At 42.0% G+C, this 12,509-nt stretch overlaps 1 protein-coding gene across 1 annotated transcript in view; it reads left to right on the top strand.

The window, feature by feature from the left end:
- The window catches only part of NOD1 (nucleotide-binding oligomerization domain containing 1), a 19,570-nt gene extending 8,600 nt beyond the window's left edge, over positions 1-10,970 (top strand). The window contains exons 5-11 of the mRNA XM_009582737.1: positions 38-121; positions 1,679-1,762; positions 3,812-3,895; positions 6,069-6,152; positions 6,777-6,860; positions 8,923-9,006; positions 10,435-10,970. Coding sequence (XP_009581032.1) covers positions 38-121; positions 1,679-1,762; positions 3,812-3,895; positions 6,069-6,152; positions 6,777-6,860; positions 8,923-9,006; positions 10,435-10,507 — 577 coding nt within the window. The 3' untranslated portion in view covers positions 10,508-10,970. The remainder of the gene's footprint in view (positions 1-37; positions 122-1,678; positions 1,763-3,811; positions 3,896-6,068; positions 6,153-6,776; positions 6,861-8,922; positions 9,007-10,434) is intronic.
- Positions 10,971-12,509: the final 1,539 nt, after the last annotated feature.

Raw genomic sequence — 12,509 nt, 5'->3', positions numbered from 1 at the left:
GAATAACCTATTTTTACCAATCTGATTTTTCTTTAAGCTTATACAACAATCAAATCACTGACGTTGGAGCCAAATATGTTGCAAAACTAATTGAAGAGTGTTCAAGCCTTGAATACGTTAAGTATGTTGGATTTTTTTTTTCCTTTCTACAGTATCCTAATTAAGGTAAAGCAACTTGAAACAGGAGGGAGAGTGGAAAAAAGACAAAAATTATGTTTCAAATAAAATATTACTTAGTTTGCAGTTATATATTCTTTTACAGTACTCTAGCAGTGAATGGCAGCAGGTGAAACTCTTGAATCCATAGTCTTTACTGGAATATAGTAGTAAGCAAAAGGAGAGCGCGAGACCTGTTCTTTACCTAAATCCAGTCAGAGCACCCGAGTGAGGCTTAAGTGGTGCATGAACCTTGCTGCCCCTTGCAATAGGCGAATTCACTTGGATTTAGTGCCAAGCTTCTTTACATCTCATCTTTTACGGGCCATTGGAGTCAGGCTGTGCTGGTGTCATACCTCAACTCTGGAATTCCCCAAATTCACTTGGTGAGTTGTTCCCTTTAGTTCCTGGAACTTCCCCAGATAAGAGTGTCTGGCCATGTACAACACTGGTTTGACATAAAGGTAGATCATTAACCAATGGTTTAATTGTGACCGTAGCAGAAAATAGAGGTAACTACAGCAACGTCAGCTGCTGATATGAATGTAGCAACCAGCAGCCAGGGACTCTTGGGTTCTAGTCATTGTTCTACCACTAACTTGCTCTGAAACCCCACACTAGCCACATCCTTCCCACTTGAAATATTTGCAGAGTTTTGAAACCCAAGAGCACTCTGGTTCTTTCACTGCTTTGACACAGTGCTTTGCTTATTTAATCTAACTTTCACAAAAAAGCCTGTTGGAAGATGGTTACTTTCAGGCTGTGTAGTAACCCCAGAGATTATTTTGAGGTAGACTGCATATTCATGTGCCTGAAATCAGTCAAACAAGCCAGTTTTACTTTATGTAAATGTAGTGGGTTCAGGGGGTTTTGGTTTTGGTTTGTTCTTTACATCACTGTATATGCAATTGAGACTCATCTCTTCCTTGAACTCCAGCCATTTGATATCCCCACATAGGCCAAAAAAAAGAAAAGGTCTTCTGTAGAGTGCCAGCCAGAGACACTTAATGCTGCACTGACCTATGCCACTACCTATAGCCTATGCTCAGAACAGAAAGACCTGAAATTATTACAATCTGTGCTTGTCACCTGCAGTCTTCCCTGGAGCCACACAACCAAGAAATACTCTGTTCCCTGTGGCATCATGAAATATGCTGCATGTAATTCATGTATTCTGTAGCAACTGCTGATATTATGAACTATATTAAAAACTAGGCAGGGGTCCTTGTCTTGAGGATCAGTTCTTAAAGCTCATTTCTGACATACTGAGCATGAAAATGAAGACTCTACAGTAATACTGCTGATTTGGAGGGCTGACATGCAAAATATGTAAAAGACAACATAAAATGATGTCTTTTAGTCAAAGGTCAAATGCCTGCAGTATTTTTTTACTCTAGGTTAATCTTTGATAACTGTAGTTAACCTCCAGAGTTAATTAGCCTTAAATACTTGTATTGCTTTCTGAGCTGGTGTTCTAATAGCTGTAAGTGATGTACCTCATCAATCCATGTATTTTGTGCAGAATAGGAGCAAACAAAATAACGAGCGAAGGAGGGAAGTGCCTTGCCCAGGCCATCCAGAAGAGCAAGACAATGTTTGAAATTGGGTAAGTTCAGTGCTAAGGAGCAGAGCTCAGGGCTTGGTCTTGTCAAGGCATCTGTAAATCCCTTAGGCTTCCTTCTTTCATTCTTACCTTCTTTCCTTCTGCCATTCCTCCCCATGGTGGCATTAGAACAAACTGGTGCAGGAGCGTAGCCACATTTTCCACTCAGAGGGAAAAGGAGGGCTGCTTTATTGTTCTCCAGTTCACACAATGTTTGTTTTGGGGTTTTTCCCCCTGTTCTGACAGAACCTTAAAGGAGAGACAAACTAACAAGAGGACAGTATGTAAAGATAGCCACTTTCCTTACAGCAACACAGCTGTTCTAGAGATATTTGGTCATTTTTAAGAATCTGGGTGGTTTTATGACTACTGGCAACGTACCTGGTTATTGAGTATCATGTTATAATTGTCAAATCTTCTGCATCAAGTCCTGATAAAGTTGCGAGCTGGGAGCATAAGGAGGAATTCCTACCATTCTTCTCTCTGGTCTGTCCCAAACTGCAGAGTCTGCTATCATTGGAGAGAGGTCTGAATGTACTGTAAATCTTTAATCCCTGTCCTCTTTCTCAGGAGAGATGCTAGACTAGAGGGTTTGATTTCCACCCCCCCCCTCCTCTGGCAAATCCCAGTTTCTGTTTCCACTCGACAGAAGAACATTTTTCTCAGAATCTAATACTCAAATACATGGAAATAAAACCTCTGGTTTGCCATTGTGAATATCACAATAACCCTGCAATATGAAAATCAGATTTGAACAATCAGATTTTTAGCCTTTGATTTTGTTGTTCTACAACATTTCACAAATATAGTCAACAGCATGCACACTTCCATTGTCATATAGCTGGGTCTGCTGTGCTGTACTTGCTGTAATTTCAGCAAAGGACTCCTGTTTTCTCCTGTGGATGAAATAATCACTCCAAATGGATTTAGGATAGCTTGGACAGAAATGCTTAAACTGATATATTCAGCATTTACATAACAAACAGCATTGGGACTGAAGGACAAGGAAATTCTAGGGAACTTACTGGAAGTGGATGTGTTTATACCACAAAGCTCAATTGATTTTAAAAGAGCTGCCAACTAATTACCCATCAAGCTGAGTGTGGCTCTGAGTCATCAAGCCGTGATCCCTGTAAAAAAAAAAACCTTATACTTCAGCAGAGGCACTTTCAAGCCTCATAATATAGGGTGAATTTTCAAAGTGGTTGGTCTGCATAGAAAAGATTTGACGAGATACTGCTATTAAATGTTGATCAAACCTCTGCAGCTTTTACCACATTACCTTCTCCTAACCCTTTGTGTTACCAAGGATTGTTTTGCCATTGGAAATACTATTCCTTACAAATGTGTGGAAGAGCCCAGGGTCATACTGTAAGATTTTGATCTTCCTCTTGGCAGCTGGAGAGAGAGGAGATACCACTTGGGTATAACACTGAAGGAATTGTAACTGTTTTGCCAGACTATTCTGAAGTAGAGGGGGAGCTTGTAGAGCAGTTCACTTCAGAAAGTCACCCATTTGGGTGTGGGTCCCTGTGCAGTTGTGCATCTGGGGAGTCTTTCCCAAGACCTGTACTTTGCATAGTGTAAAGGCCAGTCTGTGCCCAACTGGTAACAGGAAAACTGCAGCGGGGGTATGGGGAGGAAATCCTGAGCAGGAAAATGATAGGATTTAGGACTTGGTGTATTTCTCACAGCAGCTCACTCTACAGGACCGCAAGACTCCTTTACCCCATAAGGGTACAGGGCTGCAGGGGGTTTGCCCAGCACGGGAAGGTGATCCCAAAAGCATTCCTGCTGCAGCAGGCTGTCTCCTAGAGCTGCTTCTGTGCTGTGGCCTTAGGGTAGTGGCGAGTCAGCAGAGACCGGTGGTGTGGTGTGCAGGGAGTTGGAACACGCCTGGCTCAGCGGGGAGGGCACCTGCCAGGTTTCTCACAAGCCTGAAAGACTGTGAAGTAATTGGGGGGAGAGGAGGGAAGAGAAAAAGGGAGAATGCAATGCCGAGGGGCAGTAGGGCAGCACACCTGATATCTCCTGGTTTCCTCTCTTCACCAGGATGTGGGGTAATCAAGTTGGAGACGAAGGAGCAAAGGCATTTGCAGAGGCCCTGAGGAACCACCCCAGGTTAACAAACGTGAGGTAAAACACCAGCAGAGCCAGGCAGCTCGGCGTAGTGCTGGCTTTCCCATCGTGCTTTAAAGTGATGACTCTTCCCACCAAGCGTTAGCTTGGAACGCCATCTGGTATTGCAACCTTCGCTGTGTAACCGACAGGATCCTGGTGCAAGCAAGAGGCCAGATTGAATCAAAAAGCCCTATGCAGCCATTAAGCAAGTTAAAAATATTGCAGGGCTGGCATCCTTTCCTCTATCTGCACCTCCTCCCCTCATGCTGCACAGAGTTACTGGCATTTGTGAAAGCACTTGGTCAGTGGGTGCCATTTTGATCTGGGAGCATTAGCAGAAGGATGGACCAGCTGTCACAGAATCAGGCTCCCAGTGAGCTCAGTGTTAACAGTTTTTGTTGCGAAGGTACAGCAGCTTTTACCAAAGTAATTTTTAGATGATAAACTGTTTGGGTAGGGACTGGGGCATTCTTAAATTCAGGCTCATCCTGTACTCCAGTGGAGCTACAACACCACACATTCAGTGCTAATGAGATATAGTTCTCACTGGAGTTCAGTGATTCATCTCAAACTAGCCTTCTGGAAGCCCTAGCATAGGTGAAGTTGGTAGCACAGCACAGGGAGAAGCCAGCAGTGTAAAACAGCCCATCCCCTGCCAGACTTTCAAATGTTGGCTAGGGATTTAAAGATGTGTATTGTGGCAGCTGGTGCTGTTTTGAGTTCCTTCACACAGCTGGAGCACCGGGTTCATGGTGATCCTTTCGATTTGTCTCCTAGTTCCACTGGCCTCCACGAAGAGGGAGCAGACAAGGCTCCTTGGTTTCCCCACAAGGTGGCACATGGCACTAGTTTCTTCAGAAATACGGTACTCGGGGAGTTTGGGGATGTCTGGAGAGCTTATTGCTGCCACTTCAGACCCAGGCATTTCAGAGCTGGTGCCTTGTCCTCCTTTCTGCGAGCGGATAGCTGGGCTTAAAAAATTAAAAGCTGAACAGGTGCAGTGACCTAGATATACTTAAACTTAAAAGCTATCTGACATAGCTGTCTTCCCATAATTGCAGAATGCATCCAGATACATCAGACTTGAAAGAAAACATTTTGAACCTGAATCAGAACTGGTTTACACCGGGGATTCTCGGATGGGAACAAATATGCTGATGAATGTGCTTGCAAAAATAAAGAGGAGTAACTGTGCTGGCTAGGGCTAGATTTTGCTGGCACCTGTGCAGGGTGAATCTTCTGCTCTGCAGTGTACTTGCACTTGGGTTAATTTCTTATCTTCCACTGGTTAATCTTGCTTTGTGATTTGAATTTATAGTTAGCACCAGTGGTAGCTTTATGCAAAGATTAAGGGAAGATGATAGTCCCTACTACATCAGTTTACTTCAGCATATTTGCCATTTTTAGGCCTAGTCATGATGGACTGAGAATATCTAGTTTCAGCTGAAGCTAGGAGGGACTCGTGCTAACACATATTTGTGCCATTGCCCTACTTGATCCCCCCTTTCTACCTTTTTTTGCAACCGTTATTTTCAGGCTCTGGCCTGGCTTTTGAGGGGGGAAACGCTTTTGAACTTTCAAAGCCTGAAGCATAACTGTAATTGGATGATTTTGCCAACGTCTGTTCAAAGAATGAAGGGCAGACTAAGAAATATTTGTGGTTTGTAATGGAAAGCATGCATTTATAAGCTCATCTCTCCATACACAACAGAAGGTGTTGTGTTTGGAAGAAGAATGAGGTATTCGGGTGTCTGAAGGACTTAAAGGACAAAGTGCCCAGTTTGTACAGGGAGTTGGGATGACAAATGCATGTAGAAACCTGTGTACTACTAAGAACAATTCTTTGTCCTTGTTAAAAGCCTTGACTCTCAAATCACTGGGTACAACTTTGCTGTCCGTCCCAGGCGTACAACTCACTGCCAGCAAACCTTATGGCCTGTATGATAGACCTGCACTCAGGCTGCAGCCTGTGAACTGTAAAAGTGACTTGTAAAAGTAAAAAGTGTAAAAGTGACTTGTAAAAGTCATAAGGACTTACTGGTTTGCAAAGTACATGAGCCTTTGAAACACCCAAATGCTGAACTGTGCAACTGGGAAGCAGATCATCCAGGATATTCATTAGTATTTGGCAGCGGAAGGGCCACGTGATGCTGGCTGTTTCTTACACCTTTGTATCGTTACTTCACAGTCTCGCGTTCAATGGCATCACAACAGAGGGAGGCAAAAGTATTGCTGAAGCTATGCAACACAACAACTCTGTGAAAATATTCTGGTAATTGACAGTGTGGTCTACTTCTCCTCCTCTTCTTTCTCCGGAGAAAGCTGCAGCCTAATTTTATTCCCTCCAATCCCCTTGCCTCCTCCTTATCTCCCTCCCCCCATTCCCTGTGCTTTCACTACCAGCAAGGTATAAGATATATCCCTCTGGAAGAATGTGGACATGAGTAATGGATCAGCAGCACTTGTGTCCTTTAGAACACATTCCAATGTCCCAATGTCATGCTTTGCTCTGCTCCCTCCATCTTGCTTTGCCCATCTTCTCTCACTTCCATCATCTGAAATCAAGTTCTTTGTTCTCAGTTTTTGCACCTCTTCAGTGTTGTCCCTACCTCTCTACCTTTTTCCACCACACCTCATCCACCTTTTAGACACTAAAACATCATTAGAAAGTATCATTGGGACATTGCTCTGAGAAATAAAGATATGATTATCTTGTCTTTTTTACCTCCAGGGCTTCTCTTCAGTATCTCTTTGTGCCCAGCATTTAAAAATTGCTCAGGGCGGGAACAGCACATCCCCCTTTAGCTGTCTAAAGCTAAGTCATAGACAAGCTGGAAAAACAGGGGGCTGAAAAACAATGATAACATCCTAAGTGAACATTTTCTTTCCCACTTAGGTTGACTAAAAATGAGCTGGATGATGAGGCAGCAATGAGTTTTGCAGAGATGCTGAAGGTCAACAAGAAACTGGTGCATTTATGGTGAGTTACATTCCACAGAGGCACAGGCTCTTTGGCAGTCACTGCATTAAAGCTTCACCTTCCAAGTCTATGTAGGTCACAGTAAGCTTTCTGTGCATGGTCTGGATGCAGCTGACTGGTTGTAGACAGTTCTAATGGGAAGTTAATAAAGCTGCTGTCTAGCATTTTGAACCTGCTTTCATACAGGGAAAAGTTTAAGATGTTTGTGTGGCCTGGTAACTTTCGAACTACTAATTGATTTCATCGCTCCTTAGGGGGAATAGTTCTGGCCTCAAACACAAAAGTTTCAAAAAAAATACAGGCAGACAGCTAGAGTAGAATAACCTTATTTTGATTCTTACTATTTATCATCATACTATGAAAGTAGCAAGCTCAACTCTTACTTTTCAACCAAGAACCCACATGACAGACATTTAAATGCATGTCCCATTTTCCTGATGTTTTCTTCTAGGGCTAGCACTTTCACTCATGCAAGACACTCATCTATAAGACATAAATCCCCAGGAAACGCAGGATTATTTCTAGCAATCACAAAGAGACTTGTTAAACTTCTAAGAAAACACAGCATTGGCTGTTCTAATCCAGAGGTTCACAAGAATTTGTCCATGGATGGGGTTAGGCAGATGTGGGCTGTGAAACAAATAGCCGTCCATTCATTCCAAGCAATCAAGAGAACATAATAAACGGAGTCCCATTACAAGCTTATGCAAAGACTTTGCTAACCACACTCTAGCATTCCCTGTATTAATCATAGTTCCCACCCCCTAGGAAACATGCCGGTTGTCAGAGGTGCCAAGTACTTGTAGCCTCTTTTGAAAGCAGTAGAAGCTCTGGTGCCCATCACCCTGAAAATAAAAAGAGGGGCGGGGGAGGGCTTGATTTCTTTGCGCACAGCTGCAGATATGCTTCACTGAGCAGTTTGGTTTGAATTCATAATAAAACTTTCCCCATCCAAAGCAGGCATAGTAATCCAGATACGTGTCTTTACCATGGCTCAGTATTGTCCAAGGGTTTCTGCCAGTAGACAAATTTATATCCTACTTTGTTGGTTATACCAGTGGGTACCTCCAAAAGGTGGTGACCTATACAGATAGTTGAACTTGAGGCAGAATTAACGTGTTTTTCCAGTAGCTGAAAGAATCTACTGGATCCCTTTGCATTTTGATTAATTTACCAAGTGCAGAAAGTCCTTTAATAGGAATGCGTCCCTGCTTCCTTCGTTCCCTCCCTCCCTTAAGAGATCATTCAGTTCATTCCAGTTTTCAGCCTCATTGTGAATCCTGTGGGATTCATGCAACCAGTCACATGGTATGGGGCACACCATGGTAGACTTGAAAGATAAGTATTGAATTAGGCTAGGCTGATGAGTATTTTCATACTCATGCAGATGAGGGGGCTTTGTTCATTTTTAGCTAGGGACGTGGTCTACAGTGGTTAATAATTACCTAATGCTTCTTCAGTTGTGCTACTTGAGGATCTTTTGTTTCTTTTTTCCCCCCCTCAGCTCAGATTAGACATACTTTATAGCTGCTAAGGTGGCTTCACTGGGACTTGCATCTGCTCATACCACAGTCAAATTCAATGCCTTATTTTTCAAAGATCTCACTGGTCTGATAAACAAGACAGGAGGATTTGGCAACCTCTAGCTCATAACTGCTAAACAGGTTCTGTACTCAGAATTTTCTGTACATCACTTAAAAATGTCTCACGGTGTTCTTAATAAGAAAACAGAGCTAAGTCTGTCTCAGAGTCCAAATATCACAATCCCATACCAATAGTAAACGGTTCTCAGCAGAAATTTGTCAGCTATGTAATTAAGCTCAGTATCTCCAGAATGCAACCACATGCAAGATTAAAAGGAAAAGACTGATACTCTGGGCTCTGTTTCGGAGAGTGCCTGTGGGGCATTTGACCAATACTGTGTACCATCCTCACAGATAGAAATCACAACTGTCGTCTTGTGGCAGACAGCTTTGCTCCTTGACGTCAAGCTAAGCATAGGTTGTGCATGCGCTGTAAATTAATTTGCATGTTAGTTTGACATGACATGCTTTCTTTTTAGGCTTATCCAGAATCAAATTACAGCCAAAGGGGTGAAGTACCTCAGTGAAGCTCTCAAGGAGAACACAGCTATTAAAGAAGTCTGGTAAAGATCCCCTCCTCAAAGGCTCACTTTGAAAACTTTCTTTCCCTTTAAAACACTTTTGGCATTACTACTTTCCAGCCTAAAAAATTCAGAGCAAGTTTATGTGAGGCAGGGGTTGTAGTTCCAGCTCTGGGTTTCAAATAGGTAAAAAGCCTCTGTCATTGAAACACTTCACTGTGTGTTATGAATGTCAAGCAGTTTTGTTAGTTCACATCTGTCTGTACCACTGGCTCGCAGAATGTGTATGTTCACAGAGTTGGGGCCTAAATTTATAGACTAAGTTTTGCTTGTCCGGATTTATTTTTAAACTTCTGAACATGTTTATGCTTTTCAGGAGCTAAATCCCAACAAGCAGGAGATGGTTAAATTTAATTAGCATTACTAATTTGGTTCATAGAATTTGTGCTTGGTATTTCTTTGGGCGGTGCTCCAAACACACTGAAAGTGCTAAGCTACAAGAAGATTAACTTTTTGTAAGATTTGCTTGTTTTAGATTAGGTAGGCATCACATAGTCACACATGTGCATTGTAAGGCCAAATACCACATTCCTTCCCTCACCTCAGGGGAGCTCAGGAGTCAATAGAACTGTGCTGGTTTTAGCACTGCTGCTTCTTTATTATTGAACATGAAATTTATTTTTAAATATATATATTTGTTTTAGTGAAAGGACACTGAATTCTTGCTTAGAAAGACAATGACTCACTGACTAGTGGGTTCCCTGGAGATGTGGAAGAGATGCTTCTTTCAAAGGCCACTGTCAGCTTTTGTCTACAGAAGAGGTATCAATTCCCACTCGAATCTTCAGACGGAAGTCTGTCTTTTGATTCTTGCCTGGATTTTTAGAGGTGTTCATTAACCTCAATAATTTCATAAATCTAAATGGTTTAATAGATTTCAACGTTTCTGAAAGCTGCACTTACCAGGCTGCTCATTTTCAGGGGTGTAAATATCAATGTAGATGATTAACTTTATGTGGCCAGACTTGAAAATTTTTGCTGTAAGTCATTTCACATTAAAAATGCCTGAATACTTAACAGCGTTTTCTTCCCATGTTGTCATGGAAGACACAAAATGCTCTGAAGACTACTTAAATTTCTTTAAACTAGCCCACTGCATGGTGAGAACCTTCGTCCGCTATATGCTGCTTGCTGAAATGCAAACAGCTGGGTATTCAACACTGATTTTAGTTCAATGAAATTCAGGTGTTAGTTCAGTTTTTATTTCTGAAGAAGTAGCCTTGTTCCTCATATGTGCCATGGGAACAGCAGTGCTGTAGCCTGCCTGTCTGAGGCCAATTCCCAACTGTGTGCCTTTGAAAAGCACACGGCATTGCAAAGCTGTGATCTCCGCTCCAAAACCTTGGAAAAATAGAAGATGGGCAACAGTCACTACCTTACTTTCATATCCCTCTTGGTTTTCCCCTCCAGTTTGAACGGGAACCTGATAAGCCAAGAAGAGGCCAAAGCTTTTGAAAATGAAGAACGGATCATTTGCTTTTGAATGAGGACTTTCCCATTTTGACAAGCTTCATGTTACAAAGGTTCCTTCTGCACGTGGACTGCAGAGTTTATAAAGGCATAAATCTGCAGTGCTCATGGCAGGAGAAAGATACATGATTAGCTGCCTTGTAATGAACATGCTGCGCTCCCTCGGCTCCATCCCTTAACCTGTCTGTTATTCTTAATCCTTTTGGTGAGTGGGAAGTTGCCTAGGTAAAATAATTGATATTTGTATGGTACTTTGCAGATGAAATGCAAAGTGTTAACAGACCAAATCCACTGGCAGGTCTATGCATTTTGATAACTGAGTTTAGATTTATTCTGTACACTGGTGTAAATAATCTCTAACTTATTTATATACATAAATACACCCCCCCCCCCATATATATGCAAGAAAGGGTGCAAGATGAGCAAACTCCACAAGCTCAGAGTATTACCTGCTTCATAACTGAAAATTAACGTATGTAGCTTTACTGAAAACGTGTTCCATCTATAATAGTCGCATGGTACCCATGTTTTCAACATGAATACCTTTCTCCTGCCTAGAAATTAGGCCCTTATTTCTGCACTGACTACTACTACTTTTTTTTTTTTTTTGTGAGAAATGGATACATCAGGCTCAGATTATACTTTCAATAATCTTTTTTTCCATATTGAAGCCAATACATTTTCTTTTATACAACAGAAGTCCTTACTGCTATCCCTGTAAAAGCATAAAACTGGCAGTAAAACACTTCTGCTTAAAATTTCCTGAGGGCTGCATAGAAACTGCCACCTCCTGTTTCACAGTGTTTGTTCTGGGGAGGGGGTCTGGAGATAAATGTGAAAAATTAATTAGCAGGCTGTTCATTGCCTTGGCTCTTGGCCTAGACACTGTGCCAGTGGCAATACACCAATATTAAGTTGCCTAGCTTCAGTGGGGAGAAAGAACGATTGAAAATCAATTTTGTCAAGTAGAAATCCGTTCTGCCAGCAACATGTAAGGACAGAGAAGGATTGAGATTTGCTTGGAAAGCTTTTATTTTATGCTTGAAGTAGTGGAAAGTGAAGGCAAGAGACAGGTAGCAATGATAAGGACCAGCAAGAAAACATTATCCCCCCCAAAATAATTAGTGTTTAGGGAGTGTAACTTTAGATGCCCTTAAAAGAAACCAGTTTGCAAAGGAGTGGGGTATTTGATTATTTTTTTATGTGCAAATTAGGCATGCTTTATAAAGGTGAACTCAAATTCTACCCAACAGTGTGTACAAGGAACATAACATAAAATAGAAAAGCATGATCCGTTTTCCTTCCTTCTCCCATGTTAACACCCCCCAAAACTTTGAGAAACAATTCTCCAGTTGCTGACTAAGCCACAAAACTTTGGTAGGCTGGAAGAAGAATCTCCAGTTAAAATGCCAAACCAATGAACCCTCACCTTCCCATTTCCCAAATCTGCCCCATAAAGCAAAACATGAAAAAAGGCTTGCTTTGTAGGCCAGAGTTTCTCCGTTTCCTGTGTGGTAGCAGACCTTTCCCAGTCTCCAATTCTGTCTATTCCCTTCAGCTCACTAACACATTTTAAAATACTCATAAAGCTTTTCACAAAACCAGCAGTTAAACAAAAAAAAAAAAAAGAAAAGAGAAGAAAACCAACTTAGTACTTAGTGTTCATTATTTTTCAGTGGCTTTTCCTCCCTGCCCATGGTATCAGCGCTGATTTTTCACAGGGAGACAGATGAGGCTTTTAGACTGTGCCAGAGGAAAGTCAGCTAACTCGAATGATTTCTGCACCTAAGCCATTTGTTTATTGAAGCAAAAGGGCACACAGTTACAGATGAGCTGGATTTCAATTGCAAAAACATCTGCCAAAGCAAGACCTTTAAAGACTTCTCAGCGACTTCAACAAATCGGACATCCATGCACCTTGTCAAAATGTTCCAGCTTTGCCAGCCTGCCCTTACGGAGAGGAGGAGACACTCGTGTAGGAAGGGCCTCCACCAGAGGTGTCATTTGCCTGTGTT

The sequence above is a fragment of the Fulmarus glacialis genome, unplaced genomic scaffold, assembly GCF_000690835.1.
Source record: "Fulmarus glacialis isolate BGI_N327 unplaced genomic scaffold, ASM69083v1 scaffold7458, whole genome shotgun sequence".
Taxonomy (NCBI): Eukaryota; Metazoa; Chordata; class Aves; order Procellariiformes; family Procellariidae; genus Fulmarus; species Fulmarus glacialis.
The sequence above is the reverse complement of the archived record's forward strand: the minus strand, read 5'-3'. Positions and strand labels throughout refer to the sequence as shown.